Source organism: Microcaecilia unicolor, chromosome 10, assembly GCF_901765095.1.
Source record: "Microcaecilia unicolor chromosome 10, aMicUni1.1, whole genome shotgun sequence".
Lineage (NCBI taxonomy): Eukaryota > Metazoa > Chordata > Amphibia > Gymnophiona > Siphonopidae > Microcaecilia > Microcaecilia unicolor.
Genome location: NC_044040.1, coordinates 83067893 through 83094808, shown reverse-complemented (window position 1 = coordinate 83094808; position 26916 = coordinate 83067893). Strand labels below are relative to the sequence as shown.

The window sequence follows — 26916 nt, the reverse complement described above, 5'->3', positions numbered from 1 at the left end:
ATATCTATGCTCCACCTAAACTCAACTCACGGGTAGCCCTATTTGTAAAATACATGCTATGTATTATATGCACATATTTACAGAATAGTGCTTAAGTGGATTTTTTGGCATTTATACACATATGTTCAGGTATTCTAATTGTTTACATGTGTACTTAGTATGTAAATATTAGCACTGTTTTTATAGAATTGCTCACTTAAGGGGCAATTCTATAAAGGTCACCAAAAGCGCCAAGATGCAGCATGTTAAGCACAATTCTGTAACTGCATCTGGATGCTCAAATTCCGTTATTCAATGCTAGTGTAAGTTGGCATTCACACACTAACATTTAGGTGTATGCTCACTCAAGCCATGTCAATAGCAGGCATAACTGTGCACTCCTAAATGTGGCACTTTAATGCATAACTCAGCCGTATTCTTAGCTTGTTTGTAAATGTAGGACTTACCTGTGCCCTGCCTATGTGCCTTCCCCTGTGCATGCCTCCTTACATTTACACACTAAGCAAGTTGTGCACTAAGGGGGTCTTTTACTAAGTGGCAGTAAGCCCAATGTGGGCTTACCGCTCGCTAAACCGGAAATATCGCCGGGCTACCGCAGCAGCCCGGTGATAGTTCCCACCTCCAGCGCGCGCCATTTCTGGCACTATAAAAAATTACCGCTGGGTTAGCGCAGGAGCCCTTACCGCCACTTCAAGGGGTGGCGGTAAGTACTCCCTTTCCTGAAATGGCCACGCTGCAAGTGCTTTACTTGCTGCATGGCTGTTTCTTTAAAAAAACAAAACAGCCTTTTACCCACTGTGGTAAAAGGGGGCCTCAGTGCATGTCAAAAACACACGCTGATGCCAGCACATGCCCTCTTTAGCTGCAGCTTAGTAAAAGGACCCCTAAAGTACTAGAATACCACTTAGAACCCGACTAGTACTTGCAAACGTAACTGTTAACAGTTTCATGTGTAAATGCTGGGGTGAAGTTATCAACACGGCTGCCATTGAAACATGTTATTTTACCACCAACTCATTCTATTTTAGCACAGATCCCATTTTATGCAGTGAGACCTAGTTACTAATAACGGGGGTTAACACTAAAATAACATGTCTTAACAGTAGCCCACATTGATAACTCCCCCCCTCCCAGTATTCTATAACTTATGTGTGTAATTGGCGCCTAACTTTAGGCAACATATTATAGAATGAGAGGATGTATGTCTAAGTAGCTCTGTCCCAGAATACCCCAAATCCTATCCCTTTTTTGTACTGGTAATTTTGACTAAACAATAATATATACTGTATGTCCAAAATTAACTATCATGTGGTTCAAATTTAAAAAAAAAAGTGGAGGGATTTTCCGCTACTGCTTAACTGCTTTTAAATATTGGGTTCATTGTAAACACCAATGTTTAGACGGGATCTCGTGTGTTTTGCTTGTTTGATAGAGGTGGCTTGGTGGTAGAAAACTGATGCTGTTTCTCTAAATAGTTGTGTGAAAATGTTTCACATTACACACTGAAAGCTTTGGCTGTAGCACATTGTCTTTGTTTTTAAACAAAATTCTTTTTAAAGATGAATTTGTAAAATAGCTACACTTCAGCTGAGCTGTTCAGAGGCACCAATGACCAATTTGGTCATTGTTAAGTGATTGCAGAATCTGTGTTATGTCTGCAAGCCAGAACTATTCAGGATTAAAGCTAATAAGACTATTTTCTTATATGCTCTCTTTCTTTCTAGGGTCATGTAGGGATAAAAGGAACTACAAAGTGGTTTTTTCCCACGAGGAACTGAAGAAGCGGCTGACACCTCTCCAGTACCATGTCACTCAAGAGAAAGGGACTGAAAGGTAAGACAGCCTGAAGCCAGATTTTCTGCCTCTCTCATCACCATTACCTTGACTTCCTCAAACTCTCATACGAAATTCTACACTTGCTTACTAACCTCTAGAGCTACTACCACAGAAAGATAGGTATGTGTAGCCTGAAAGTTAAAAGCATGCATTGTTTTAAAAACAATACATACATTGTTGGACAGTTGTTGGACAGTGCTTCCCAAACTTTTCCTGACTACTACCCCAATTTAGGGCCCTGTTTGCTAAGGCACATTAGCGTTTTTAATGCGCCTACAGTTAGCGTGCGCGTTAACCGTGTAGGCGCCTATAGGGATATTGTAGGCACGTACATGGTTAATGTGCGTTAAAACGTGGCTTAGTAAACAGGGCCCTTAGTGGCTTGAAAAATCACATGATCGTAGCCATACTTATCCTGCCATGCTTTTTCTCCAGACTGGCTTGTAGGGTCAGCTGGGGACATTATTGCAGTCCCCCACCTCCTGTTGAGCCAGCACAGGCCAGATTATAGTGTGTCATCCACTTGCACAGGCTGATATCACTCTGTTTTGTTTTGGGGGTGTTTTGTGCAGCCATGGCTGTGACCCTATTTGGACCCTGGAGGGCCAATATTCATTGGTGTGATATCCAGTTAAAGCTAACTAGATAAGTTTTTGTTTGTTTGTTTGTTTGTTTGTTTTTAAATACAATGAAAAACCAAAGATTAGTTAAATATTTATCCAGGCAAATCTTTGAACTATCAACCCCTATGTGTTTAGGGCCTGATTTTTATTTTACCATAACATATGTGAAAGTAATAATGGTTTAAATATATTTGTGGTTATCAATAGAAATCAAACAAAATAAAACATGGAAAAGAAAATAAGATGATACCCTTTTTTATTGGACATAACTTAATAAGTTATGTCCAATAAAAAAGGTATCATCTTATTTTCTTTTCCATGTTTTATTTTGTTTGATTTCTGTTGATAACCTTTAAGAGTGGACTAACGCGGCTACCACACCTCTCTACTTAATATATTTGTGAAAACCGTTACCATAAACAAAATCCATAAAGGATAGGGCTTAGTACCAGGAAGCAAAAATTGTAAAGGTGGTTATTTGGGCAGCAGAGAGAAAGTAACATAATTTATTTCTTTTCCATCCTACTCTTAACTTCTTTTTGAAGCATGTGAAGAAAGTATTTATTGGCTCATTTGTAGTTGGAATGTAGCAACTACCTGGAAAAAAAAAACCCATGCATACACTTCCAAAACTGTTTCTAGTGAATGAAGTGTCTCTCCATTGATTTTAGCATTGTTAACTTGCCAAGGTTATCAGTTTATTCTACAAATTATAACATAGACCCTGGCATCAGGTCCTGGCTTTTCTCTGATCCAAATGTATTAATGATATAACTGCTTGTTTTTAGTTAATAGGCAACATGCTTTTCCGGCCAGAGTGTACTGTTTACTAGAGAAGGTCTTCTCAACCCAGTCCTCTGGGGAACATCAAGCCCCATCGGGTTTTCAGGATATCTGCAATGAATATGCATGAGATATATGGCATGCACGTCCTCCTTGGTATGGAAATCTATCTCTGCATATTCATTGTGGATATCCTGAAAACCCGATGGGACTTGATGTGCCCCGAGGACTGGGTTCAGAACACTGTACTAAAGTTACTGAACCTGAATCAGTGGCACTAACTTCTCCCCCCCCCCCAAAACAAATCAGTGAGTAGGCATCAGGCATCAATCTTTGTACATGGAACCTTCCACCTAAATCACTCGCTGTTGTATATAAGACTAGTAAAATGATTTAATGCAGAGGTAGGCAATTGCAGTCCTCGAGACCCCCGTGCAGGTTAGGTTTTCAGGACATCCACAGTGCATGTGTATGAGAGAGATTTATATGTACTGCCTCCTTGGTATGCAAATCTCTCATGAATATTCATTGTGTATATCCTGAAAACCTGACCTGCCTGTGGCTCTCAAGGACTGGAATTGCCTACCCCTGATTTTAATGCACACAAATAAGCAAATATTAGATTGTTCCTAAAAATCCTGTTTGGAACAAATAAACACTCCGGTTTACTAAGCAGCACTAGTGCAGACACTAGCGCTGCATTCACTTTGAATGGGCCGTGTCGGCACTAGCGCATGGATAGCCGCTAGCGCTGCTTCGTAAACAGACCCCTAAAATTGGACCTCATAAAAAGGATGACAGGATAATAAAAGAAGCTGAAGAACAAATAGATTTTTTTTTGTCTATTTGGATTATAAGCTATCCTTTGTTCTAAACAGGATTTTTAGGAATAATCTAATATTTGCTTATTTGTGATTTGTATTAGATAAATAACTTTCTATATTTATTTACTTATTTGTTACATTTGTATCCCACATTTCCCCACCTATTTGCAGGCTCAATGTGGCTTACATCTTACCGTAAGGCGATTGCCTAGACCGGTATGGAAACAAATACAATTTGATGTTAGGGTCGGGTAAAGTTAGTATATTCAGGTGCCTAGGGATCAAAGATAGGAAGTAATATATAGTGTCCAATACAGTCTATGGTTTGCAGTGTTGCAGATTGGAGGCATCTAGGTTAGGTCAGTGGGGAATGCTTTTCTGAATAGGTAGGTCTTTAACGATCTCCTGACGTTTAGATGGTCATAGATTGATTTCACAGTCTTTGGCAGTGCATTCCACAATTGTGTGCCTATGAAGGAGAAGTTGGATGCATAGGTTAATTTGTATCTGAGTCCTTTGCAGCTCAGGTAGTGGAGATTTAGGTAGGTACGTGATGCTCTGGTTCTGTTTCTGTTTGGGAGGTCAATCAGGTCGACCATATATCCTGGGACTTCACCATAGATAATCTTGTGGACCAAGGTGCAGATTTTGAAGGTAATACGCTCCTTGATTGGGAGCCAGTGCAGTTTTTCTCGAAGGGGTTTGGCACTTTCGAACAGTGATTTACCAAATATCAACCTGGCTGCCGTGTTTTATTATTATTATATTATTAGCATTTGTATAGCGCTACCAGATGCATGTAGCGCTGAACACCTGACACAGAGAGACAGTCCCTGCTCAATAGAGCTTACAATCTAAAATAATACAGACAAGTACTGGGTGAGAAGGAACAAGGGGGAGGCAAATGAGTAGTGGCTAGGAGCCAAAAGCAGCAGTGAAAAGGTGGGTTTTCAGCATAGATTTGAAAACAGGTAGAGATGGAGCTAGACCTACAGGCTCAGGAAGTTTATTCCAGGCATAAGGTGCCACGAGAGAAAAGGAACGAAGCCTGGAGTTAGCAGTGGAAGAGAAGGGGGACGACAAGAGAGATTTGTCCAGTGAGTGGAGGTCACGGGGAGGAATGTAGGGAGAGATGAGAGTGGAGAGGTAATTGGGGGCTGCAGAATGGATGCATTTAAAGGTAGTAAGAGAAGTTTGAACTGTATACGGAAGCGGACAGGGAGCCAGTGAAGTGACTTGAGGAGTGGGCTAGTGTGGGTATAACGATTTTGGCGGAAAATAAGCCGTGCTGCAGAATTTTGGACAGACTGGAGAGGAGAGAGATGACTGAGCGGAAGACCAGTGAGAAGTAAATTGCAGTAATCCAAGCGAGAGGTGACAAGGGTGTGGATAGGGGTTTTGGCAGCGTATTCAGAAAGGAAGGGGCGAATTTTGCTAATGTTGTAAAGAAACAACAGGTTTTGGCGATCTGTTGAATATGTGCAGAGAAAGAGAGAGAGGAATCAAAGATGACACCAAGATTACGAGCCAAGGAGACAGGGAGGATGTGAGAGCCATTAACAGAGATAGACAATGGGGGACGAGGGGAGGTGGGTTTAGGGGGAAAATGAGAAGTTCAGTTTTAGTCATGTTTAGCTTCAGATGGCATAGAGTCATCCAAGCAGCAATGTCAACAAACAGGATGAAATTTTGTCCTGGATTAAGGTTGAGATTTCAGGGGTGGAAATGTAGATCTGAGAATCATCTGCGTAAAGATGGTATTGAAAGCCGTAGGATGAAATCAGGGTACCAAGGGAAGAGGTATAGATGGAGAAGAGGAGGGGTCCAAGGACAGAACCCTGAGGCACACCAACTGTTTTGGGCTGTCTGGAGTTTCTTTATGAGTTGTTCTTTACATCCTGCATATATTCCATTGCAGTAATCTTCGTGGCTCATTACCATTGATTGTATCAGGCATTTTACTGAGACAGAAGCCGTTCTCAGTGAACCTTAGGGTCCTAATGTAATACCAAGTTTGCAGTATTTACACACGTTTTGATTTATGGAAACTCTTGGTAGCTATTTTCACGTTATATAGGGTTTAGGTTTGCTCACAAAAATAGAGCCGGTATACAGAGAGTAGGACATGATGTATAAAGTTTACTTATTTATTTATTACATTTGTATCCCACATTATCCCACCTATTTGCAGGCTCAATGTGGCTTACAGAGTTTGGTTATGACATATAAATATAAATAGGTTAACTTAGAAAAATATTCTCATAAAGCTACAATATTCATTTTCAAACAAAAATAAATAAGGTTCACAGAGCTTGATACCTTGGATCAATTGTTTTACTTCTGGTATTGAGATGTAGACACAAAAATGAAATTGACTCACTTTTAAAAGAGTGAGTTCTATTAATATACGAAGCTTAAACTGATTTTTTTTTACAATTTTAAACATATATTTTAGGAAGACAAGTAAGGAAAGTAGTCAAACAAGAAAAGTCCAATCCAGAAGTCTTTAATAAATAAATGCTGTGTTCATCTGCAAAAATCCATGGCACAGAAAAAGAAGGACTCGACAAAATTCTGATAAGTCTTGTAGACGCTGCCACCAACTCACTATGGCTCCAAGTTTTCAAACAATTCAGGAAAACTGCCACCTCGCTCAAACTTTTACTATGGTGTATCTTTTACTGACACATACACCCGATAATAATTGCCCGACTCCTCAGGGTTTTTTGTATAAACTTCATCAGGACTCCTGACACAGGCGTTGTTGCTGAAACACGGCTGTGTCGAGTCCTTCTATTTCTGTGCTACGGACTTTTAAAGGCTTTTGCAATTGCATTGGACTTTTCTCATTTGACTACTTTCTTCACTTTTCCATCTTACTATTGTTTGCGTGGGGATTGTACCCTTCTTTTTCATATTTTGAGGACAACATCCAGAGCAATTATACAGATAAAACAGTGGTTTACCTGCAGAAAGGACCTTTTTGAATATTGCTTACCCTCACTGCTATTACAATTATATGCATTGTTCATAGGGGATAATTCTATAATGAAGGTCACACTATTTACATAAGAACATAAGAATAGCCATACTGGATCAGACCACTGGTCCATCTAGACCAGTATCCTGTTTCCAGCTGTGGCCAATCCAGGTCACAAGTACCTGGCAGAAACCCAAATAGTAGCAACATTCCATGCTACCAATCCTAGAGCAAGCAGAGGCTTTCCCATGTCTATCTCAATAGCAGACTATTGACTTTTCCTCCAGAAACTTGTCCAAACCTTTTTTTAAACCCAGATACACTAACCGCTGATACCACAACCTCTGGCAGTGAGTTCCAGAGCTTAACTATTCGTTGAGTGAAAAAATATTTCATCCTATTTGTTTAAAAAAAAATTTTCATGTAACTTCATTGAGTATATCCTAGTCTTTGTACTTTTTGAAAGAGTAAAAAATCGATTCACTTCTACTCGTTTTACACCACTCAGGATTTTGTAGGCCTCAATCATATCTCCCCTCAGCTGTCCCTTTTCCAAGCTGAAGAGCCTTAACCTCTTTAGCCTTTCCTCATATGAGAGAGGAGTTCATCCCATTTTTCATTTTGGTTGCTCTTCTTTGAATTTTTTTCTAATTCCGCTATATATTTTTTTGAGATACGGCAGCCAGAACTGAACACAATACTCAAGGTAAGGTCGCACCATGGAGCAATACAGAGGCATTATAGTAATGTATTTATATTTATTTATGACATTTATATCCTGCATTAGCCAGATGTAGAACTCAGTGTTCAAAATATATTAACAGAAAGTAAAATACATCATATAATGTTAGACCAGTAAAACTTGAGTTAAGAGCAGATGTAATTAAATAATTAGTGATTTAAGCTAGATAATTGAAATATGGAGGAAAAGGTAAGAGCTAGGATTGGCTGGGATAGACAGGAGTAGTAGGAAGTAGAATGAGTTCAAAATTAATGTCGTGAATTTGAGAAGAGTGCTTATTTTCTTAAAGTCTAGACTGAAGAAGTGAGTTTGCAATAGACTTTGGAATAACAAATAATCATCAGTGCATTTGATGGTTTTAGGTAAGAGGTTCCCAATTTTAGGGGTCCTATTACAAAGAAGCGCTGAAAAATGGCTTGCAGTAGTGTAGGCGCGGGTTTTGGGTGCACACCGATCCATTTTTTAGCGCGCCTGTGACCTAGCGGTAAAGAATCCGGACGGTAATGACCTATGCACGTCAAATGCCACTTGGCGCATGTTCGTTACACATGCCAGAAAATAAATATTTTTCGGACGTGCTCCAAAATTGAAATTATCGCAAGGGCCACATGATAACCAGGCGGTAACTCCAATTTGGTGCGCGTTGGGCTCGCGTAGGCATCTATGTGGTTTAGTAAAAGGGCCCCTTAGTGCCTTGATATGAAAAGTTAGCAGTATGTATTGTTTTGTAGGTTACTTTCTTACAATTTGGGAAATGTAGGATAAGATATTCTCTAGATGATTTAGAGGCATTACATGAGGGTATTTCAATGAGGTTGTTCATGTATATTGGGGCCGAACCATACAAAATTATGTGAATGAAGATACAGTAGAACGCCGATTACCCGGACCATCCTCTGCAGAGGGTGGTCCAGATAATCATATCTGAATAATTGAACATATCAAATTTTTCTAAGGAAAACGCAATCAGAGCATGACATATTGAATATTAGTTTTATTTTCATCAGTAAGTTGGCAGAAAAAAATACAACATACAATACAGTTCTGTAGTTGCACTGTATTTATAATTAAAAAAGGAAATACTGTACAGTACTGTATTTAAAAGTAAAGCACAGTGCAGTGCTATATTTCTTATACATACAGTATACTAGCTGTTAAGCCCGTTAAAACGGGCGAGATTTGTGTTTTGCAAAATGTAATAATTCTCACCTCCATCCATCCATGTCCAGCAAACTTCCTCTCTCCCCTCCCCCGATCCATGTCCAGCAACCCTGCTCTCTCCCCTGCCTTCCCCCCCATGTCCAGCAGCCCTCCTGTATCCCCTGGCCTCCCCTCGTCCACCAACCATCCTCAATCCCCTGCCCTCCCCCCATATCCAGCAACCCTCCTCTTTCCCTTGGCCTCCCCCCGTCCACCAACCCTGTTCTCTCCCATGCCCTCCCCCCATGTCCAGCAACCCTCCTCTCTCCCCTGCCCTCCCCTCCCCTCCATCGATCCATGTCCAGCAACCCTGCTCTCTCCCCTGCCCTCCCCCCCCATGTCCAGCAGCCCTCCTGTCTCCCCTGGCCTCACCCCATCCACCGACCCTCCTCTCTCCCCTGCCCTCCCCCCATATCCAGCAACCCTCCTCTTTCCCTTGGCCTCCCCCCCTGCTCTCTCCCCTGCCCTCCCCCCATGTCCAGTAACCCTCTTCTCTGCCCTGCTCTCTCCCCATGTCCAGCAACCCTCCTCTCTCTCCCCTGCCCTCCCCCCATGTCCAGCTACCCTCCTCGCCGCCGCTCCCACCCCCCTCCATGCCGGGCCCCCTGCACTGACATGAGAGCGCCTCTCACCTCTGCTGCTGCCTGGAGTGCTTCCACACGGAGGTGAGAGGCGCTGTCATGTCAGTGCAGGGGGCGCGATACGGATGGGGGCGGGAGCGACGATGGCAACGACGTCGGGGATGGGGGGGGTGGAGGTTGGTGCGCCGGCGATGTTGCTTCATCTCCAGGCTCCAGCGGCAGCGTCCGTTTCCCTCTCTGTTCTGCCCTCTGATGTCATCACGTCTTGACGCAAGGGCGGGACAGAGAGGAAAGTCTCTACTGCGCATTTGCGGGTGAGTCGGTCACTTGTCTTTTATATGTTTGATACACTACACTAAAAAAGGAAGTAATTAATTTCTTCAAGGCCGATTTTCATTTCTCAGCTACAAGATCACGTAGTCTTTTCAGACAAAGAAAATGCATGAAGATTTTTAGATTTACCAATCAACAATAACTCCAACTTATGACTACTGGTTGCATTTCCCCCAACCAACAGTGTGACATGTTCTTTAGATGACTTGAATCCAAGAGCAGATTGTTCCTTGTGACTAACCAATGATTTTACTGAGGAGCGATTTCCAATTTAGACCCATTTCGTCTGCATTATATTCAGGGTCATAGTTCTTGATAAGGTCATTAAATTGACCAAGAAAGTCATTAGCTGCTGGCAAATTTGTGGAAAATGTTTCACCATGGATTTCAATTTGCCTTATTCTGTGGCGGTGCTTGAAATTTCGAAGCAATTAAATGCTGGTTTTGAAGTCTGAATCCCCCTGAAGCTGCTTATTGAAAAACATCGCCTTTTTGGCTAATAGCGGCCCAGAAACCGGGTGGCTCAAGGATGTTTTTTGAAGGAACCAAAGACATAAAGCTTTATCTGCCTTTTCAATAGGTGAGCTTTTCATGGTTTTTCTAGAACAACTCCCTTCCTCTTTTTCAAAAACTGAGATGTAGTTTACAATAGCATCACTTCGTTTTTTTATTTCGGATATTATTGATGTTCCTATACCATATTCTTCTGCCAAATGTTTCCCCGACACTCCCTTTCTTAATTTCTCCATGACATCAGTTTTCTCTTTTGATGACAAAATGTGCCTTTTTCACTTTGTTTCTATTTTTTCTGCTGCGTATGAATTAGGAAAGGGCAAGACTTTCTTCTGCCGCGGCCCTGCAAGCTGAACGAGCAAGGCTGTTTCCTCTGCCGCTTCCCCGCAAGCTGAATGAGCAAGGCTGTTTCCTCTGTCACGTCTCCGCAAGCTGAACGAGCAAGGCTGTTTCCTCTGTCGTGTCCCTGCAAGCTGAACGAGCAAGGCTGTTTCCTCTGTCGCGTCCCCACAAGCTGAACGAGCAAGGCTGTTTCCTCTGCTGTGTCCTCGGAAGCTGAAAGAGCAAGGCTGTTTTCTCTGCCGCGTCCTCGCAAGCTGAAAGAGCAAGGCTTTCTTCTGCCGCATTCCCACAAGCTGAAAGTGCAAAGCTGTTTTCTCTGCCGTGTCCAGGCTGAAAGGGCTTTTTTCTGCTGCATATAAGTCAGGAAAGGGCAGGGCTTTTCTCTGCTGCGTCCCCCCTACTCCCATTCACATCATTTTCTGCAGCATACTACATGGACCACGAGGATTGGCTTGGAAGGTACATTACTATCGGGCTGATAATTTCTATGGAAGATACACCTGGGGACGGTAGTACCTGTTCCCCTTGGAGAAGTGTGACAGGGCAGGTATTCCATTTAGTTTGTCATTCCCAGAAAGGAGCGCTCCTACTGCCCAATTTTAGACCTCCGAAAGGTAAACCAGTTTCTCAAGATCAGGCATTTCTGCATAGAAACCCTTTGGTCTTTGATGGCAGCGGTGCAGCTAGGAGAGTTCCTTATAGCTTTGGATCTCAAGGAGACCTGCACATTCCCATCTGTTCTCCGCATCAGCAGTTCCTTTGGTTTGCAGTCCTCAGTCGTCACTTTCAGTTTCGAGCCCTGCTTTTCAGTCTAGCTACGGTTCCCCGCACCTTCTCCAAAGTGATGGTGGTGGTGGTGGCGGCGGTGGCGGTGTTCCCGCGGAAGGAAGGGATCCGAGTACATCCCTTTCTTGACGACTGGTTGATTCGAGTTGCTTTGGAGCAGTAGAGTTGCCAGGCCACCAATTGGCTCATTGCTCTTTTGCAGTCCCTCGGTTGGGTGCTCAACTTTCTGAAAACTCATCTGGTTCTGTCCCAGTTCTTGGAATATCTGGAGGTCCGCTTCGACACGAGGCAGGGCAGAGCCTTCTTGCTGGACCTTTAGTGGGATAAGCTTCAGATGCAAGTGCGCAGCCTGTTGAGAGCGGCAAGTCCCTGTACTTGGAGTTTTGTTCAAGTCCTGGGGTCCATGGTGACCACTCTGGATGTGGCTCAGTGGGCAAGAGCTCACATGCTACCTCAGCAGCACTGCTGAGCAGGTGGTCGCTGCTGTCTCAGGATTATCAACGGTGCCTCCTGTGATTATCCCGGGCGAGACTCAGGTGGTGGCTTCATGACCCCAATTTGCAGCAAGGGATGCCTTTAGCCTTTCCGGTGTGGGTCATGGTGGTAACAGATGCCAGCTTGTCAGGTTGGGGAGCTCATTGTCTTCAGAGAAATGTGCAGGGGCGTTAGACTGTGATAGAAGCAGGTAGGCTGATCAATCATCTGGAGTTGCGAGTGGTGTTGAATGATTTTTGGGCTTTTCAGACCTTGCTAGAGGGCAAGGCGGTTCGAGTTCTGTCCGATAATATGACGGCGGTGGCATGCATCAATTGGCAAGGAGGCACATGCGGTTTAACGCTGGCCGCAGAGGTGAGGAGCCTACTGGAGTGGTCTCAGTCTCATCTCTTGTGTCTGTCTGTAGCGCATATAGTGGGCCAGCAGGCAGATTTTCTCAGCTGCCATCTCCTGGATCCAGCAGAATGGGAGCTTTTGGTGGTGGCATTTCTCCTGATAACAGCAGAAGTGGGGAATGTCGGAGTTCGATCTCATGGTCACCCACTTGAATGCCAAGGTAGCTCGTTCTTCGGCAGAAGATGGGAGCTCAGCTCTGAAGAATTGTATACTGTACTGCAGCCCTGGCTGGAGTTGGCGCTCCTGTACATTTTTCCTCCATGGCCCTTGATAGGGTGAGTCCTGCACAGGATCGGGCATCACTGGGGGTGGGTTGTTCTGGTGACCCCAGATTGACCACGGCATCCTTGGTATGTGAACTTGGTTTGTCTTCTGGTAGATGTTTCCCTTTGGCTTCTGCTTTCTCTGAATCTGTTGCATCAGGGTCCGATTCAGATGGAGGATCCCTCCCACTTTGGCCTTACAGCCTGGATGTTGAGAGGTCAAGATTGAGGAAGAAGGGGCATTCGGATGCGATGATTGCTGCTCTTCTTCAGGCCAGGAAGTGATATACTATGATGGCGTATGCTCGAGTGTGGTGGACATAGGCGCCCCGTATAATAGGCTTAGCCTCCCCAGCCCAGCTGTGACCTTCCCCGCCTGCTTTCTCCTCCAATGTGCCCCGCCGGTACAGCAAAGAACCTGTTATTTTAAGTCGCAGCGGCAGCTCGAGTCCAGTCTTTCCCTTCCTGTTCAGTGTCCCGCCTTCCTCTGATGAGGTATTTCCTGTTTCCGTGAGGGCGGGACAGGAGAGAGACAGACGACTCAAGCAGCAGTGCAGCCAGCCAGGCCAGCCACACACAGCAGCATGTAACTAATGTAAGAAAAAAGAACCCCCTTCCTCTTCCTCCCAGTCCTCGGACTCCCCAAGTCGCCACTCCCCCCCCCCCCCCCGCAGGCGGCCAGGCGAAGGGCGCATAGTGCGCCTCACGGTACCCCCGTCGGTGGCAGCGCTTGCCGGCCACACATGTGCCCAGGACTTAGGCGGACAAGTTAACGGACGGGAACTCTTGGGCGCTTGTAGCAGCAGCAGCATGGCGGTGGAGGACGAGGGGCTACGGGTATTCCAGAGCCTCAGGATTAAAGTAGGTAAGGCGGGTTCGCCAAAGTGCAGCTGGAAGGCGAAGTTGGCGCGCGCACTCTGCAGAGCCGGAGCTGGAGGTGATCACTGATGGGGTTGGAGGAGTAGAGTTGGATCCTTGGGGCACACGGGGACCGGTGTGGCTTAGCTAACTCTTGGCCAGGATGCAACGTTAAGAGGAGTTCTGAGCGTGCGAGATGTGAGAGCTGCGTAGGGTTTCTGTAGATGGGCCATGGAGAGATGCAAAGCGAAGAACCTGGGGTGGCGTGTCAGGACTAGAGAGCTGGAGTCGGATGAGGCTTGCCTTTTGGATTCTGATCTGCTCCTTGTGCAGGAGGAGAGAGTCCAAGGGATGTCAGGTCGCCTGCTCCTGGGCTTGTGGGTTCCTTATAAAGCATCCTGTCATACCACTGCCCCGTGTTTTAGGCACATTTGCAAGCTATCTTCCTTCCCACCTCCATCATTCTACTGTTCCCCCATTGCCCAGAGGCGTTCTGTCAAGTACCCTATCATCTCTGTGATCCAAGACTTTCTGTCCAACTCCAACTCTATACTACTATCCCATGCCAAATGCAGTCCACATGCCCCATCCTTACTCTGCCAACTTCTAACAGCGGATCACGAATCTTGGGCTACTGTAGACCTTCCCACTACAGTGTAGAGGAGCAAAAACATGCTAGTTACTTCTTGAGCTGGGTTTTCACAAGTAAAGATTTTGAAAAAAAAGTCATAAGATTGTAGCTTGTCCTGTCCTTGGAATTAGTGCTGTTATGGTTTGGTAAGGTTCTGAGTGTGTTTTTGCACAAGTTTGTGTATAGTGTTTTGCAGTGGAGAGATTGTGTGTTGGCCGTACTAAGGTGACATCAACACTTTAAATTAATTTTAGTTTGTTTGTCATAACATCAGACATGGTTTTATAATATTTTGTAGGATCTGATGTTGAACTGTTAAAGGTATTAATTGTGACTATTTTACTATTTCTGTGTGTTGTCAATTATGGATGTAAGCCCCGCCCATTGCACCACCCCTAACCCCGCCCCTTTAGCCTCCCCAAACAGTTGGGCCACCGACCGCCTATGGTGGTGGACCTTTGAGGTGTAGTGAGCAGTCTGTGCCTGGTCTCCTTTTCGGACAACTGTGCCACAGCTGTTCACCTTCTTGCAGGAGGGTCTGCAGAAAGGTTTGCCATATAATTCTCTCTGAGCTCAGGTGGCAGCTCTTGCCTGTTACCGGGGCGCATGTATCAGGTGTTTCTCTGGCAGCTCATTTGGATCTGGTTAGTTTTTTGTGGGGCGCTCTTCACCTTTGTCCTCCGCTTTGCTGGCCATGTCCGCCCTGGAACCTGAATCTAGTGCTCAAAGTCTTACATCGGGCTCCGTTCAACTCATTGCGCAAGGCGTCCGACAAGGATTTTACTCTGAAGGCAGTGTTTTTGGTGGCTATGGCTTCAACACACCGGGTCTCTGAGATACAGGCAATATCATTTCAGGATCCCTTTCTGCAGTTTTCGGAATCTGGGGTTATGTTGCGTACAGTTCCTTCCTGGAGGATGTAATGTCACAATTTGACAAATTGAAGAGTAGCAAATCGCCTAGACCAGGTGGTATTCATCCCAGAGTACTAATAGAAATGAAAAATGAACTTGCAGAACTATTAGTAATATGTAATTCATCTTTAAAATCAAACATGGTACCGGAAGATTGGAGGGTGGCCAATGTAACGCCGCTTTTTTAAAAAGGTTCCAGAGGTGATCCAGGAAATTATAGACCAGGGAGCCTGACGTTGGTGCCAGGCAAAATGGTAGAGACTATTATAAAGAACAAAATTACAGAGCATATTCAAAAGCATGGATTAATAAGACAAAGCTAACATGGATTTAGTGAAGGGAAATCTTGCCTCACCAATCTATTACATTTCTTTGAAGAGGTAAACAAACATCTGCCTTAGACACACTTGCACATTTGATGACCCGCCCTATAAGGCATACAAAACCCCAACCTTGGCTGACTTCTAATATCCGCTACCTATGTTCCTGTACCTGCTCTGCCGAACGCCTCTGGCGGAAATCTCGGGCCCTTGCTGATTTCTTACACTTTAAGTTCATGCTAACCGCCTTCCAATCTGCTCTTTTACGCGCCAAACAGGATTATTATATCCAACTGACCAACTTTCTTGGCTCTAACCCTCGACTTCTCTTCACCACATTGAACTCTCTCCTCAAGGTGCCCCCTTCCCCAACTCCCCCTTCATTATCTCCTCAGACCCTTGCTGAATTCTTTCACGACAAGGTTCAAAAGATAAACCTTGAATTCTCTACCTCACTACCTCTCCCTCCACTAGTCCGTTCCCCTCTCTCTCCTTCCCCTCATTCCTTTTCCTCCTTTCCTGAAGTTACTATAGAGGAAACTACACTTCTCCTTTCTTCCTCAAAATGTACCACCTGTTCCTCTGATCCCATTCCCACCCACCTTCTTAATGCCATCTCACCTGCTCTTATTCTTTTTATCTGTCACATTCTCAACCTCTCACTTTCCACTGCAACTGTCCCTACTGCCTTTAAACATGTTGTGGTCACACCTCTCCTTAAGAAGCCTTCACTCGACCCTACCTGTCCCTCTAATTACCGACCCATCTCCCTCCTTCCCTTTCTCTCCAAATTACTTGAGCGTGCTGTTCACCACCGCTGCCTTGATTTTCTCTCCTCACATGCTATTCTTGACCCACTACAATCTGGTTTTCGCCCTCTCCACTCAACCGAAACTGCGCTTACTAAAGTCTCCAATGACCTATTACTGTCTAAATCCAGAGGTCAATATTCCATCCTCATTCTTCTTGATCTTTCCGCTGCTTTTGACACTGTCGATCACAGCATACTTCTCGATACCCTGTCCTCACTTGGATTCCAGGGCTCTGTCCTTTCCTGGTTCTCTTCCTACCTCTCCCTCCGCACCTTTAGTGTTCACTCTGGTGGATCCTCTTCTACTTCTATCCCTCTGCCTGTCGGCGTACCTCAGGGTTCTGTTCTTGGTCCCCTCCTCTTTTCTATCTACACTTCTTCCCTTGGTTCATTAATCTCATCTCATGGCTTTTCCTACCATCTCTATGCTGATGACTCCCAAATCTACCTTTCTACCCCTGATATCTCACCTTGCATCCAAACCAAAGTTTCATCATGCTTGTCTGACATTGCTGTCTGGATGTCTCAACGCCACCTGAAATTAAACATGACCAAAACCGAGCTTCTCATTTTCCCCCCCAAACCCACCTCCCCACTCCCCCCGTTTTCTATTTCTGTTGATGGCTCTCTCATTCTCCCTGTCTCCTCAGCTCGAAACCTTGGGGTCATCTTTGACTCTTCTCTCTCCTTCTCTGCTCATATCCAGCAGATCGCTAAGACCTGTCGTTTCTTTCTTTACAACATCCGTAAAATCCGCCCCTTTCTTTCCGAGCACACTACCAAAACCCTCATCCACACCCTTGTCACCTCTCGTTTAGACTACTGCAATCTGCTTCTTGCTGGCCTCCCACTTAGTCACCTCTCCCCTCTCCAATCAGTTCAAAACTCTGCTGCCCGTCTCATCTTCCACCAGGGTCGCTTTACTCATACTACCCCTCTCCTCAAGTCGCTTCACTGGCTCCCTATCCGTTTTCGCATCCTGTTCAAACTTCTTCTACTAACCTATAAATGTACTCACTCTGCTGCTCCCCAGTATCTCTCCACACTCGTCCTTCCCTACACCCCTTCCCGTGCACTCCGCTTCATGGATAAATCCTTCTTATCTGTTCCCTTCTCCACTACTGCCAACTCCAGACTTCACGCCTTCTGTCTCGCTGCACCCTATGCCTGGAATAAACTTCCTGAGCCCCTACGTCTTGCCCCATCCTTGGCCACCTTTAAATCTAGACTGAAAGCCCACCTCTTTAACATTGCTTTTGACTCGTAACCACTTGTAACCACTCACTTCCACCTACCCTCCTCTCCTCCTTCCTGTGCACATTAATTGATTTGATTTGCTTACTTTATTTTTTGTCTATTAGATTGTAAGCTCTTTGAGCAGGGACTGTCTTTCTTCTATGTTTGTGCAGCGCTGCGTACGCCTTGTAGCACTATAGAAATGCTAAATAGTAGTAGTAGTAGTAGTAATAAAGGTGAGCCGGTCGATATTGTGTATCTGGATTTTCAAAAGATATTTGACAAAGTGCCTCATGAAAGACTCCAGAGGAAATTGGAGAGTCATGGGATAGGAGGTAGTGTCCTATTGTGGATTAAAAACTGGTTAAAAGATTGAAAACAGAAAGTAGGGTTAAATGGTCAGTATTCTCAATGGAGAAGGGTAGATAGTGGGGTTCCTCAGGGGTCTGTGCTGGGACCGCTGCTTTTTAATATATTTATGAATGATCTAGAGATGGAAGTAACTAGTGATGTAATTAAATTTGCTGACGACACAAAGTTATTCAAAGTTGTTAAATCACAAGAGGATTTTACGAGACTGGGAGACAAATGGCAGATGACATTTAACGTGAGTAGTAATGCATGTGGAAAAGAGGAACCCGAACTATAGCTACATAATGCAAAGTTCCCCATTAGGAGTCACTGACCTGGAAAGAGATCTAGGTGTCATCATTGATTATACATTGAAACCCTATGCTCAGTGTCAGCGGTGGCTAAGAAAGCAAATAGAATGTTAGGTATAATTAGGAAAGGAATGGAAAACAAAAATGAGGACGTTATAATGCCTTTGTATTGCTCCATGGTGCGACTGCAACACGAATATTGTGTGCAATTCTGGTCATCGCATCTTCAAAAAAGATATAGTGGAATTAGGAAAGGTACAGAGAGGGGCAACAAAAATGATAAAGGGGATGGGATGACTTCCCAATGAAAAAAGGCTAAAGCGACTAGGGCTCTTCAGTTTGGAGAAAAGATGGCTGACGGGAGATATGATAGAGGTCTATAAAATAATGAATGGAGTGGAACGAGTAGATATGAATAGCTTGTTTACTCTTTCAAAAAATACTAGGACTTGGGTGCATGCAATGAATCTACAAAGTAGTACATTTAAAATGAATCAGAGAAAATATTTCTTCACTCAGTGTGTAATTAAACTCTGGAATTTTGCCAGAGAATGTAGTAAAAGCAGTTTGCTTAACGGGGTTTAAAAAAGGTTTGGATAGCTTCCTAAAAGAAACGTCCATAAGCCATTATTAAAATGGACTTGGGGAAAATCCACTGCTTATTTCTAGGATAAGCAGCATAAAATGTTTTGTACTGTTTTGGGATCTTGCCTGGTACTTGTAACCTGGATTGGCCTCTGTTGGAAACAGGATGCTGGGCTTGATGGACCTTCAGTCTGTCCCAGAATGACAATACTTATGTACTTTTCTACTTCTTACCTACAGTCCTCTCGGCATTTCATTTCACTTAGCCTCTTTTTCTCCCTTCATGCCACAAGGAAGATTATCTGGAGACCTTTGCACAGCTTCGGTTTCTGGACATTCGGAGGGTGCTCCTCTGATATTTGCAGATGTCCAATGATTTCCAGTGTTTGGATCGCCTCTTTGTGCTCCTGTTGGAGCCCCGGCAAGGCAATGCAGCATTTAAGGCGACTATAGCACGTTGGATTAAGGAATCGATTTTCCCGGCCTATCTTTTCCAAGGCAGTGCTCTGCCACAAGCGTTGTGGGCTCATTCCACACGAGCACAGGTGGCTTCCTAGGCAGAAACATGTGTTTTGTTTCTCCATGGGGCCTCCTTGCATATTTTTTCAAAGCATTACAGATTGGACGTGGCTTCACGGGTCGATGCCAGTTTTGCTGCAGCAGTTCTGTGTGAGGGAGTGGTGGCTTCCCTCCCTCTTTAGAGATTGCTTATCCCACCAGTTTCTGGATTCATCTGCTGCAGAGGCTAATGAAGATAAAATTATGCCTTACCTGATAATTTTCTTTCCCTTAGTCGCAGCAGATGAATCCAGGATCTCACCCATTTAGCTGCGTTTTAGGCGTAGTCTTTGAAGAGGGTTTTTTTTCTCTCTCACTCTCTCTCTCTGTCTGTGGTTTTTCAGGTAAAAAAATAAAATAAATTCAAACTTCCAATGACAGAGTGTGGGGACTCTGTTCTGTCCCTGCCTTGTATGTTGAGGATTTTGTGCTTGTGAGGAAGGCTTTTAGGATGTTTGCATCCGGTTCTGCTTTGTGATCTGACATATACAACTGACTGAGGGGCTAGCTGTCCAGGATCACTGTCTTCAGTGCAGTATTTTCTATCTCCATCTGCTGGTAGATGGACACAACCCACCAGTTTCTGGGTTCATCTGCTGCGACTAAAGGAAAGAATATTATCAGGTAAAGCATAATGTTACCTAGAATAATCACCAAAATTGGAAAAATCAAGTCTCATTGATTTACAAAGGAATATAAAAAAAATTAATAAATAAGAAAAAGAAATCCTATAAAAAAAATAGGACACAACAATTCAATCATACAACATCACATAGCATATATATATATTTCGGTTGCGATTGCTGTACTGCCCAACGGTACTAACCCACATTTAAAGCAAGAGTAAAACAGTATGACTGTTTCGCTTGAATTGTTTAAGGGAGGTTTCAGATCGTAGGTCCAGAGGTAGACTGTTTCAGTAAAATGGTGCCAGAAAAAATACATTAGTAGATCTTTAGATTCCCAATGTGCATGGGCTTGGGAAGGAAGTACTAGTCTGTGATCATTGAGAGATGAAAGATCACAATAAATGTGCAGGAACATAGGGTATGGTAAAACGGGTTAAGTTGTCCATAATCCCATCATGAAGGGCTCTGAAAGTTAAAACTAGAATTTTAAACCAAACCCTAATCTGAACTGGGAGCCAATGCAACCATGCTGACATGAAAGCTTCTTATGCTGGAGAAGACTGCTTTTATTTTCAGGTTTTACAATGGTTATAGTTTGTTAATTTTCTCATCATACTTTTATTTGTTTCCTAGTGCTTTTGCAGGAGAATATACAGATAATAAAGCTGATGGAACATACAAGTGTGTTGTTTGTGGGACTCCTCTATTCAAGTAAGTATATAAAACAATTTAATTTCAAAACTCCATTTAATGGGTGATGCAATACATTTTAACTTGTAGGAAGTAACACTATTTCCTCAATAGTATGTTCATGTAGTTTGTGTACGTTGAGGGGCATAATCGAAAGGGGCGCCCAAGTTTTCCTGAGGATGTCCTCGCAGGACATCCTGGCAAAGGGGCGGGGAAACCCGTATTATTGAAACAAGATGGGCGTCCATCTTTCGTTTCTATAATACGGTCGGGAACGCCCAAATCTTGACAATTAGGTCGTCCCTAGAGATGGTCATCCCTAGACTTGGTCGTTTCTGATTTTCGGCGATAATGGAAACTAAGGACGCCCATCTCAGAAATGACCAAATGCATACCCTTTGGTCGTGGGAGGAGCCAGCATTCGTAGTGCACTGGTCCCCCTGACATGCCAGGACACCAACCGGGCACCCTAGGGGGCACTGCAGTGGACTTCAGAAAAAGCTCCCAGCTACATAGCTCCCTTACCTTATGTGCTGAGCCCCCCAAAACCCACTACCCACAACTGTACACCACTACCATAGCCCTTACGGGCGAAGGCAGGCACCTAGATGTAGGTACATTGGGTTTCTGATGGGTTTTGGAGGGCTCACATTTACCACCACAAGTGTAACAGTTAGGGGGGGGGGGGTATGGGCCTGGGTCCGCCTGCCTGAAGTGTACTGCACCGACTAAAACTACTCCAGGGACTTGCATACTGCTGCGATGGACCTGAGTATGACATTTGAGGCTGGCATAGAGGCTGGCACAAAATATTTTTAAAGTTCTTTTTTGAGGGTGGGAGGGGGTTAGTGACCACTGGGGGAGTAACGGGAGGTCATCCCTGATTCCCTCCGGTGGTCATCTGGTCAGTTCGGGCACCTTTTTGTGCCTTGGTCTTAAGAAAAACTGGACCAGGTAAAGTTGTCCAAATGCTTGTCAGGGACGCCCTTTTTTTTCCCATTATGGGTCGAGGACACCCATGTGTTAGGCACGCCCAAGTCTCGCCTTCTCTACACCTCCGACACGCCCCCAGGAACTTTGGTTGTTCCCGTGACGGAAAGCAGTTGGGGACGCCCAAAATCGGCTTTCAATTATGCCGATTTGGGTGACCCTGTGAGAAGGACGCCCATCTTCCGATTTGTGTCGAAAGATGGGCGTCCTTCTCTTTCGAAAATAAGCCTGATAGTAACACAAAAACATATAGAGCTCAATCTTCAAAGGTTCTATGCATAACTTTGGCTATTTAATTGGTAGAAATGTCAAAGGTATTTGTTCAGAAAAGTTGATTTGGGATATAATGAAAAATTGTATGTTTAGTAGCAAAATTGCGCCACAGAATGCATGTTGTTTATTTGAGTGACAGTTTAACTTAAACATGTAACTGGCTCTTTATTTTTTTCATTTAAAGTACTTATAATCTGCTCATGCAGCATACAAGTATCAATAAAAATTAAAACATACAACATAATACTCAGTCAGAATCTAAAAACATCATGGCAAAGTAGCAGAAGAGCAATGAGAAAGGAGTATATGAAATGAAAGACCAGATCTTGCTGATTAGCGCTAAAAGAAAAAGTAGAAACCTCAGTGAAGCATGGATTGATGATAAGAAAGCCTTTTATAGTGTCCCACACTCCTGGATAATAAATTGCCTTGAAATGTACAAAATAAACTCTGAATTTTGAAACTGTAAACTGCCTAGATGTAATATTTTTGATTTGTGGTATATCAATAAGTAAATAAACTGTAAAACTGTAAAATGTATTGACATGAAGGGTAGAAATCTGCCACTCCCTGACTTTGGAGAGCAGCAACATCCAACCATTCTTCCCATCTCTGTGAGCATCCTTTGATTTAGCGACCAGAATCAGTCTTTGCAGTGGCGTACCAAGGGGGGGGGGCGGTGGGGGCAGTCCGCCCCGGGTGTCAGTGGGTGGGGGGTGCTCTGCTCCCGCCACCTCCCGTGGCCGTTCCCGCGGTGCCGCACATTAAAAAAACCGGCGAAGCAGCGTCGCAGGCAGCGCCTCGTGCCCTGCTTGTAAAAAAAATAATCAAATCTCCTTCCTTCTCCTCCTCCTCGTCTTGACGTCGACTCGGGCCTTCCAATCAATTTGATTGGAAGGCCCGAGTCGACGTCAAGACAAGGAGAAGGAAGGAGATTTTATTTTTTTTTTTACAAGCAGGGCACGAGGCGCTGCCTGCGACGCTGCTTCCCCGGTTTTAACAGGACTGAGGTGGGGAAGGAGAGGGGCGAAAGGGACTCGGGTGAGGGTGTTCAGAGGGGAGAAGGGGACTGGGGTGGGGGTCTCAGGGGAGGGGAGAAGGGGACTGGGGTGGGGATCTCAGAGGGGAGAAGGGGACTGGGGTGGGGGTGTTCAGAGGGGAAAAGGGGAGGGGAGAAGGGGACTGGGGTGGGGAGAAGGGGACTGGGGTGGGGGTCTCAGATGGGGGAAGGGGAGGGGAGAAGGGGACTGGGGTGGGGGTGTTCAGAGGGGAGAAGGGGACTGGGGTGGGGATCTCAGACGGGAGGGGGAGGGGAGAAGGGGACTGGGGTGGGGATCTCAGAGGGGAGAAGAGAAGGGGACTGGGGTGGGGGTGTTCAGAGGGGAAAAGGGGAGGGGAGAAGGGGACTGGGCTGGGGAGAAGGGGACTGGGGTGGGGGTCTCAGACGGGGGAAGGGGAGGGGAGAAGGGGACTCGGGTGAGGGTGTTCAGAGGGGAGAAGGGGACTGGGGTGGGGGTCTCAGGGGAGGGGAGAAGGGGACTGGGGTGGGGATCTCAGAGGGGAAAAGGGGAGGGGAGAAGGGGACTGGGGTGGGGAGAAGGGGACTGGGGTGGGGGTCTCAGATGGGGGAAGGGGAGGGGAGAAGGGGACTGGGGTGGGGGTGTTCAGAGGGGAGAAGGGGACTGGGGTGGGGATCTCAGACAGGGGAGGGGGAGGGGAGAAGGGGACTGGGGTGGGGATCTCAGAGGGGAGAAGAGAAGGGGACTGGGGTGGGGGCTGTTCAGAGGGGAAAAGGGGAGGGGAGAAGGGGACTGGGCTGGGGAGAAGGGGACTGGGGTGGGGGTCTCAGACGGGGGAAGGGGAGGGGAGAAGGGGACTGGGGTGGGGGTGTTCAGAGGGGAGAAGGGGACTGGGGTGGGGATCTCAGACGGGAGGGGGAGGGGAGAAGGGGACTGGGGTGGGGATCTCAGAGGGGAGAAGGGGAGGGGAGAAGGGGACTGGGGTGGGGGTGTTCAGAGGAGAGAAGGGGACTGGGGTGGGGGTCTCAGACAGGGGAGGGGAGAAGGGGACTGTGGTGGGTGTCTCAGACAGGAGAAGGGGACTGGGGTGGGGGTGTTCAGAGGGGAGAAGGGGGCTGGAACTGGGGGCTGAAAAAAGGGGCAGAGAGAGAGAGGGGACAGATCCTAGATGGAAGGGGGAGTGAGAGGGAGGGCAGACCCTGGATGGATGGGAGAGGGAGGGCAAATGGTGGATTGAAGGGGCAGAGAGAAAGGGCAGGCAGTGGATGGAAGGGACGGCAGAGAGGGCAGACACTGGATGGCAGAGAGAGAGAGAGAGAGAGTGAAGACAGATGCTGGATGGAAGGAAGACGGTGAAAAGAAGATGAGGAAAGCAGAAACCAGAGACAACAAACTGTAAATAAAATATATTTTTTATTTTTTTTGCTTTAGGATAAAGTTTTGTAGATGTGTTAAATGTTTATAATAGAACATGTAAATAAGGTAATCTTTTTATTGGACTAATTTTAATACATTTTGACTAACTTTCGGAGAACAAAACCCCCTTCCTCAGGTCAGGATAGGATACTGTAACAGCACTATACTGTACTGACCCGAGGACGGAGGTTTTGGCCTCTGAAAGCTAAATGTATTAGTCCAATAAAATGGTATTATTTTACTTTCTATATTTGTTTTATTTCTATTTGTTAATTTGTAAAGTGGTGATTGGTACTTGTTAGTTTTTTTCAAATTTACATCTGCTGTCTTTATATTTTGCACAGTACTAGGGGACAGTTTCTGTTTCTGTGGTGTTGCATTGTATGCAGAGTCTGGCATTGGGGGTTCAGTTTAATTTTTGTCTAAATAGAAAGTTTATGATTACTTATTCTATAGTGGATTAGGGTGTATCTGTGTTTGTGAAAAAGACATGGCTTTCAGTTGGCATTGACTGTGCAGGATCTACGATCTGTACTATTCTGTCTGGTTTCATTTTACAATAGGTGAATTGATGTTCTAGTGCTCACTGTAGTGTTTAAGATGCTTTCCTTTTCCTTGTGTGACTCGTAGAAATGACTGCTTATGGTATGGTAGAATTGCTCTATAGGTCCTGAGTGTTTTGTATTCTTGGCATGCCTAGTACTGGATTTGGGGGGGGGGGGGGGGGTGTTAAAAAATGACCAGCCCCGGGTGTCAACTACCCTAGGTACGCCACTGAGTCTTTGTCCCCACGGTGCCATGTTCAAACAATCAGAAGATTTTAAGGCAGATGTGAAGCAGGGAAGGGGACTATATCCATGCTTGAGGTTACAACTGCAGGGACGTAGTCCTTGAAGGCGCCAAAGCTCTCTGTAAAGAGTTCTGCAGTCAAAGCAAAAAGAAATGTTAATATCAAAGAAGCACTGGTCTCCCAGTCACTGTTCTGAGTCAAGACTTAAAATGTTGGCAGTGGTCTTTGGCATGATAACGGAAGTGCATTTGCTAGCATACATTTAGTTCATGAGGGAGTCCTTTTACTAAGCTGCACCAAAAAGTGGCCTGCGCTGATGTAGACACATGTATTGGACATACGCAGGTCCATTTTTCAGCGCACCTGCATAAAAGGCCTTTTTTTTTGGCTGAACATGAACGTGTGGCAAAATGAAAATTGGTGTGCGTCCATTTTGGGCCTGAGACCTTACTGCTACCCATTCACTTAGCGGTAAGGTCCCACGCGTTAACTGGGTGGTAATCATCAGTGCACGTACAATGCCGATTACTACCCGGTTAGCGCCACGCGCCGGAAAATAAATATTTTCTGGCACATATACTGGACGCACATAAAAATGAAATTACCTCCCAGGCCATGCGGTAGCCAGGTGGTAGTTCTGAATTGGCACATGTTGGGTGTGCATAGGCGCCTATGCGGTTTAGTAAAGGAGTCCCTTAGTGCTCCTTAATTCAGTGCACAATTAACATGCATTAAAAACAATAAATTAAATGAAATTAAAAATGTTCAAAAATGACTCAAAAAGTTGTCTATTCATATTCCTGTTAGCATTGGCATAGTTGGTGGTGGTGGGGGAGGGGGGCATTGCTACCTGGGCAGGGTAAGGAAGAAAAAGGAGCTTCGTTGCCAGAGCAAACAGCAGACATGCCAACTCACATGAATTAGCTCTGCTCCCCACTCTGCAGTGTGGCTTATCTCTGTTTTTATTCTTACTGTTTAGTAACTTAGCATCTCTTTCCAACTCCCACCCTGGTGCACCGCAAACTTTGCCTGTTTGCCGCAGGTCACCTCCACTGATGTAATTTCCTTTTTCTGGTGGGTGCCACAGCAGAGAGAAGGAGGCCTGCGCTGGCCATAAGGAGTATCTTCAACACTTTCGCCCAGGGTTTTTTTTGAGGGGGTACTGAGTACCGGCACCTTTTTCACTGTCTGCTAAAATTGACCCATGGACCCCACGTTTTAATGAAAGAGCTCAGGCTCTACACACAAATTCTGCCCTGTCATAGATTCTGTGACTGGTTGCAGGGGACTTGGCTATTGTGGGGTGGGTCCCTTAGTGATCACCCCACCCCTGAAGGGTAGTCTGGCATTTGAGTACTGACACATTTTTCGCTAGAAAAAATGCACTGCTGTCGCCTAAATAGGCAAGGTTTGCAGTGCACCGGGGGGGGGGGGGGGGGGTGGACAGTGAGGGTGGAGCAGGAAGGAAAGAAAAGAGATGGCTCCTGTGGGAAGGGGATGGGGACAGGAGGGAAAGAAGAGGAATGTATGGAAAGGGAGAGACACTGAATGGAAGAAAAGAGAGTGAGGGGAGATAGTGGATGGAAGGGGAGAGAGACTAAATAGAAGGGGAAGGGGAGACACTGGATGGAAGGGGAAGAGAGAGAGAGATAGAAGATGCTGGTTGGAAGAAGGGGGTGAAAGAAGAGACACTGGATGGAAGGGAGAGGTAACAGGATGGAAGGGGAAGAGACAGAGAGCATAGAGACACTGGATGGAAGGGGAGAAAGAGAAAGGGAGACGTATCGAAGGGGATGAGATGCTGGATGGATTTGGGGAGAGAGAGGGCATAGGAGGA

The 26916-nt window shown here is 45.3% G+C and overlaps 1 protein-coding gene across 6 annotated transcripts in view; it reads left to right on the top strand.

Annotated features, from left to right (window-relative positions):
* Positions 1-26916, top strand: part of MSRB3 (methionine sulfoxide reductase B3) — a 254166-nt gene that overhangs the window by 130802 nt on the left and 96448 nt on the right. For all 6 annotated transcript variants that reach the window (XM_030216947.1, XM_030216945.1, XM_030216944.1 and 3 more), the window contains 2 exons: positions 1725-1833; positions 20535-20612. In XM_030216947.1, the coding sequence (XP_030072807.1) occupies positions 1725-1833; positions 20535-20612 (187 nt within the window). The remainder of the gene's footprint in view (positions 1-1724; positions 1834-20534; positions 20613-26916) is intronic.